Raw genomic sequence first — 6,390 nt, forward strand, 5'->3', positions numbered from 1 at the left:
ACAGTTGTTTCCCAATGGCAGGAACTGTTCTGGCTTAACCGACTATATGGCAAGCGTCAGCACAGTGCCTGGCATTCAGGACGTGACCAGGGGATGCGTGTTGGGCACGGATTTGTCTAAGTCTTGTTGCTCCTCAAAGTGAGTCTGAAGGGCAACCAACTAAAGAAAGAAGAAAATAGGACGTCTTGGCCGGGCGTGGTGGCTCACGCCTGTAATCCCAGCACTGTGGGAGGCCGAGGCGGGTGGATCACGAGGTCAAGAGATCGAGACCATCCTGGTCAACATGGTGAAACCCCGTCTCTACTAAAAATACAAAAAATTAGCTGGGCATGGTGGCGCGTGCCTGTAATCCCAGCGACTCAGGAGGCTGAGGCAGGAGAATTGCCTGAACCCAGGAGGCGGAGGTTGCGGTGAGCCGAGATCGCGCCATTGCACTCCAGCCTGGGTAACAAGAGTGAAACTCCGTCCCCAAAAAAAAAAAAAAAAAAAAAAAAAAAAGAAAATAGGACGTCTTGATAACCCAATGCCATAACATTCACCAATACCAAGACTCAGCTTCTTCCCTAGATAGGGAAGGCTGATTGAGTCTTAACCCAAGTAAGCACCACTGTCATCATAGGGGTCAGTCCTGCTACACCACTGACCAACAGGAAAGTTTGTGCCTCCGGAGTGGACACATCCATAAAGAGGCCAAATCCTGTCAAAGTCTAAGCATCTGATGGCTAAAATAACTTGGCTTCTTTGAAAAATAATAAAAAGCTTCTGACCTCCCACCAACAGCCAATCTGATATCAAAGAGCCAAGAGGCATCTCAGATTCATCAACATTCCTTTAATGAGCTGAGAAACTTTTCATGGTAAACTCAGCAGCTGAGTAACAAGATGATGGCACCACAACAGGCAGATAATCAAGGCAGGAGGTCAAAGCATTGGAGCCAACACCCACCCAAGATGGGGTATAAAAGGGCCGGGAGGAGAGGAGGCTTCAGACTCAGTGACTTGGCCTTCCCAGCTGATCTGAAGCTCCTGTGCAACCTCAGCCCAACACCATGACCTCCTCCTACAGCAGCTCCTCCTGCCTTCTGGGCTGCACCATGGCTCCTGGAGCAAGAAATGCCTCCATCTCTCCCATCGACATTGGGTGCCAGCCCGGGGCAGAGGCCAAGGCTGCCTCCATGTGCCTCTTGGCCAACGTGGCACATGCCAACCGAGTCCGTGTGGGGTCGACCCCCCTGGGCCGCCCCAGCCTCTGTCTGCCCCCCACCTGCCACACTGCTTGTCCCTTGCCAGGGACCTGCGACATTCCCGGCAGCATCGGAATCTGTGGGGCCTATGGCAAAAACACCCTGAATGGCCATGAGAAGGAGACCATGCAGTTCCTGAACGACCGCCTGGCCAACTACCTGGAGAAGGTGCGCCAGCTGGAGCGGGAGAACGCGGAGCTGGAGAGCCAACTCCGTGAGAGGAGCAAGTGCCACGAGTCCACCGTGTGCCCCGACTACCAGTCCTACTTCCGCACCATCGAGGAGCTCCAGCAGAAGGTGAGGTGTGGGATCGCCTGGGCGTGCTGGGTCTGAGAAGCCAGACAGCATGGCAGGAGGAATCCATGTCAGGCTCAGGGAGCTCTGGGTTCTTGGCTTCTCCTGGACATGAGCATAGATACCACACGTGGAGCGGGAGCCTAAGGTATGATGCTTTGTGTGTGAACCACCTTCCTGTTTTCCTCAGATCCTGTGCAGCAAGGCTGAGAACACCAGACTGATTGTACAAATTGACAATGCCAAGCTGGCTGCGGATGACTTTAGGATCAAGTAAGTCCGGCGGAGGAGGGCCAGGATGACTCCCTCCCCATCCTCCATCCCAATGCCCAAATACTTGTTGAGTGAGTGAATCATTGTCCTTTCTTCCTTGCTAGATTCTCCCCAGTAAAATTTTCATTACAATCAAAACTGATAGAAGATGGGAGGGAAAACCCCTCCTTAATCCAAGCATGTGTGTTTGTCCTCCTTCATTTATTTCCCTAAAATGGAGGAGAAGGCAGCCTGAATTCACTAGCCAGGAGCAAAATGAGGTGATTTCAAGGATAAACTGAGCAAGATGGCCGTTCGTTTTCATATATAAGTCAGAGGAGTCATAGATGAGTCTTTGTCCAGATTTAACTATGGAGCCCTAAAGTGCCAGGTATGAGGTACTTAGGCAAAAACCAGAGGGGAAGACAGCTGAAAGCAAGGGAGAAGGAGCCGCGGATCACAGTCGGGCACCTGGCGATTGCTTATCTTCAGTAACTGACGACTGCTGCAACCATATGAGCATTGGACTGGGTCCCAAGACACACGATCTTAGGCAAGTCAGTTGATCTTCGTGAACCACAGTTGCCACAGAATACAATGGCAAAAATGTATATTGTGCAATGTAGTGTTGTGATTGCTTCATCAGACCATGAGCTCTTTGAGAAGAGGGGCTGTGTCTAATTCGCCTTTGAGGCCAGAGAGCTAAACAGAGTGAACAAATGAGGATCCAAGGTGGTGTGGGAGGTGGGAACCCGGGGCAGCCGAGAGGGGCTCTTGGGCTAATTCTTGTTGACCCTGCACCTCCCGTGACGGAAGGCTGGAGAGTGAGCGCTCCCTGCGTCAGCTGGTGGAGGCGGACATGTGTGGGATGCAGAAGCTCCTTGATGATGCGACCCTGGCCAAGGCCGACCTGGAGGCCCAGCAGGAGTCCCTGAAGGAGGAGCAGCTCTCTCTCAAGAGCAACCATGAGCAGGTGTGGCCCTGGCCGCTTAGACTCCCGGTCGGGGGGGGGCAATGCTGGGTGGTTAGGGGAGCTTCCTGGCCCTGGGGCTCTCAGAGCAGAGCCTGGGCTCAGCTGGCATTGGCATGCAGGGCCGAAGTGGGTCTGAGGGTCCAGAGGGCCTCTGTGGAAGGTGCAGACTTGCCTTGGGCACGAGGAAGGTGTCCAAGTGGGCTCTCCCGACTGCACTCTGGGCAAGAGTTTCCCATTTGCTTGTGTATGGGGCTCCCCTCCTGCTGCTTGCCAGGAGTGGGGACCTGAGCTGTCTGCTTCATCAAAGGCCCTCTCCTCACGCAGGCTGTCTGTTCCTTCCTCCCTTCTGCAGGAAGTAAAGACTCTGAGGAGTCAGCTGGGGGACAAGATGCGGATCGAGCTGGACATTGAGCCCACCATTGACCTGGGCAGGGTGCTGGGGGAGATGCGGGCTCAGTACGAGGCCATGGTGGAGACCAACCGCCAGGATGCGGAGCAGTGGTTCCAAGCCCAGGTGAGCAGGGGGTACAGAGCCAGGGGCATCTGGCGTCCATCTGGGCAGGGAGGTGACTGTGCCTCTCTGTGCTCCAGTCTGAAGGCATCAGCCTGCAGGCCATGTCCTGCTCTGAGGAGCTGCAGTGCTGCCAGTCGGAGATCCTGGAGCTGAGATGCACGGTGAACGCCCTGGAGGTGGAGCGCCAAGCCCAGCACACCTTGGTACGTGTCCTTCACCCTCACTGCACTGCAAACGCCACATGTCCTGGTAGTAGCATCCCTTAAAGTCTCACAAATCAGTTCCTTCAATGTTAAGTCAAGATCTGGATTCCTCTATACCTGATGGAGACATGTTTCTGTCAAGTTCAGAGTGACCCAGGGAAATGGTTTCTTCAAAAAGTCAAGTCCACTTGCCTTACAACACAGTGCAGAAGTTCAGTCACTCGTGCCACAAGATTTCACTAGGTGGCTGCTTTTTGTCAAGGACTGGGGATACAGGGATGAACATGACAGTTCCTGAAGTTAGATTTGCGTGTGTGTGTGTGTGTGTGTTTGTGTGTGTGTGTGTGTGTGTGTGTGTGTGAAGTCATGGTCCTATTGACAGTGATCTCTCCAGAGCTCTGAGAATGTGTGACATGTTGGAATTTGCCCCATGTCTGGCGAGTTTGGACATACTTTTCACTGCTGAGTTTTGGGGCATCAGGATCTCTGACCCCATAATTTCCCACTGCAGAAGGACTGTCTGCAGAACTCCCTGTGTGAAGCCGAGGACCGCTACGGCACGGAGCTGGCCCAGATGCAGAGCCTCATCAGCAACGTGGAGGAGCAGCTGTCTGAAATCCGGGCTGACCTGGAGCGGCAGAACCAGGAGTACCAGGTGCTGCTGGACGTGAAGGCCCGGCTGGAGAACGAGATTGCCACGTACCGGAACCTTCTGGAGAGCGAGGACTGCAAGTACGTGTCATCTGGGCAATTCCCGGCCAAATCATTGACCCAGTTCTCATGAGGTCCTCAGGGCAGCAGAGGGTCTGTCTCTCCATAGAACGAGGCTCCCCGTGTACTCCTTTTCCGTGAGTTGTTGCCTGGTCCTGCACCCTCCATGTGGTTGACAGAGTGAAGGAAATGACCATCCGCTTAGAGGGCACTGACCAGGTCTCCGCGGGGGCTGCCTGAGGTAGCCATGATCTGATGAGAGTGGACACGGCGTCTCTGCTCAAACAGGAGACATGACTACTGATCCAGCATATTTTTGGACTTGCTTTTCTCTTCTTAAATTCTTCCTAGGGATTTTTATTCTATAGGATCACTTTAATCATGTAAGGCCTTTTAGAAACCACCTACGTAGTCTAATCCTGGAGGTGCTCACTCGGTGTGAATGGTCACAGGCTTCAGCAGGGTCCATGTACTGTTGCTTTGCAGCAGGGACCCCTTCCTCATGCCCCCACATGGCACTGAGACCCCATTCATTCCTTGCCTCTCACTTCGCTCACCTTGTCTCTCTGCAGACTCCCCTGTAATCCGTGCGCCACGCCTCTCTCCTGTGTGGCTGCCCCCTGTGCTCCTCGCCCAAGCTGTGGCCCCAACACCACCTGTGGAGCCAGCACCGGAAGCCGACTCTGAACTCCTGTGGACCTGCGGAGGCTGGCTAAGGCGAGGGATACCCAGAGAGAGATGCTTGTTATACCTTTAGAAAATCTAGCTTCTAACTTTCTGTATGTATAGGCCTGTCCAAAGGCTATGAGACACCAGGGACAGTGGAATCTTGATGCAAAATCCCTCCTTTCCAGCTCTGGTTTCCCCAGATGAGTTCTATGCCCTCAGTGGATGGGTTCCAACCACCTACGGTGGCTCAGAAGATCTGGATTGGAGAGACATAAGGTTGAAAAAGCGTTCTGGAGTGGGAGTACAGCATGATTTAACATTGCACTTGCACTTCAAGGACACCAACTTTAACTTGAAATTTTTATAGTTTGTGACAAAGGAAGTGAAGAACGGGCTTCCCTGTCTGAGATTCCCCATGTTTCTTGGGCTATTTTTAACATTGCCAGCCTGGATTACAGCATCAGGGAGAGGGAAATAGAACCAGAATTGTACCTGACCCTTTCTTTTCCAATTCCCCTCTCCTATCCTCCTGCCTCCCTACCTTGGATGCTGATTAAGTAGAACATTTCCTGGCATCAAATCCTGAGTTCTCTCTACGTCAGGGTTTCTAGCTTTGACAAAGGACCAGACTTCCCTTTTCTGTGGCAACACAGCCTCTTACATATGGCTTACATAGCTGCTTGCTACGTGAAAGGAACTTTCATAAGGAATGTCTCTTTTTTTTCTCTATAAATTCCGACTCTCAAGACTTGTCTGGCTATAACCTCTTTCCCTATCTAATTCTCCTAGTTTAAAATATAACCAATGACTTCATTTTTTTCCTAGTATTTCCTCCTGAAGTACTGAAACCTGTTGATTTAACGGGTGGAGAACTGCTAGGTGTGAGGTGCTTCCTCTTCTCTTCCTCCTCTCTGCCTTCCTTACCATGATTCAGCCGCGCTGGCCTTTCTGTTCCTTGGACATGGCTGGAGACCTATCCCTGCTCTTCTTCTCTCTGGGGTGCTCTTCCTCCTCCCTATAAATGTTCAGGTCAGGTGCAAGTTTCCTTCCTCTGAGAGCTCCTGCTTGACTATCCGTGTAAAGGACTCACAACCCCTGACACTGTCCTGCTCATTTAGCACCTCCAACAGCTGAAGTTACCTCTGTAGCAATTGTTTTCCCAATCAAAATGCTTATCCAAGATTAGCAATTCTTCACTGCTGCATCTCCAGAGCCTAGCCCACTACTTGGTACATAATGGATGCTTAATAAATCTCTGTTGTAAGAACGAATGTTTCTAGTCCTGACTTTATCTCTGACTTATGGGGTTTTTGAATCATCACTTCACACACCTAAGCCTCGGCATTTTTTTCTGCTACGAAACAGAGATAATGTTATTGTTCATACTTACATCCCAGGTCTGTGATGAATTCTAAGATAACAGAAATAAAAATACCCTGAAAAGGAGAGAGCACACCAAAAATCCCCACCCAGAGCCAAGATTGATTGTATAATGTTTAAGGAGTGCAGGGGCTGACCCACATGGCCAGAT

At 51.6% G+C, this 6,390-nt stretch overlaps 1 protein-coding gene across 1 annotated transcript; it reads left to right on the plus strand.

The window, feature by feature from the left end:
* The first annotated feature begins 766 nt into the window (after nucleotides 1-766).
* Nucleotides 767-6,130, plus strand: KRT38 (keratin 38). The gene is made up of 7 exons (XM_032279703.1): nucleotides 767-1,540; nucleotides 1,728-1,810; nucleotides 2,606-2,762; nucleotides 3,115-3,276; nucleotides 3,354-3,479; nucleotides 3,991-4,211; nucleotides 4,763-6,130. Exons 1-7 carry the CDS (start codon nucleotides 1,049-1,051, stop codon nucleotides 4,875-4,877), a joined length of 1,356 nt encoding a protein of 451 aa, XP_032135594.1. The 5' UTR covers nucleotides 767-1,048; the 3' UTR covers nucleotides 4,878-6,130.
* Nucleotides 6,131-6,390: the final 260 nt, after the last annotated feature.

The sequence above is a fragment of the Sapajus apella genome, unplaced genomic scaffold (genome assembly GCF_009761245.1).
Source record: "Sapajus apella isolate SASKATOON/1434 unplaced genomic scaffold, GSC_monkey_1.0 scaffold12, whole genome shotgun sequence".
In the NCBI taxonomy this organism is placed as follows: domain Eukaryota; kingdom Metazoa; phylum Chordata; class Mammalia; order Primates; family Cebidae; genus Sapajus; species Sapajus apella.

Coding starts and splice junctions, on each gene's coding strand:
- KRT38 (XM_032279703.1), top strand. CDS start 1,049: ATGACCTCCTCCTACAGCAGCTCCTCCTGCCTTCTGGGCTGCACCATG. Junction 2,763..3,114: donor TCAAGAGCAACCATGAGCAG/GTGTGGCCCTGG, acceptor TCCCTTCTGCAG/GAAGTAAAGACTCTGAGGAG. Junction 4,212..4,762: donor CTGGAGAGCGAGGACTGCAA/GTACGTGTCATC, acceptor GTCTCTCTGCAG/ACTCCCCTGTAATCCGTGCG.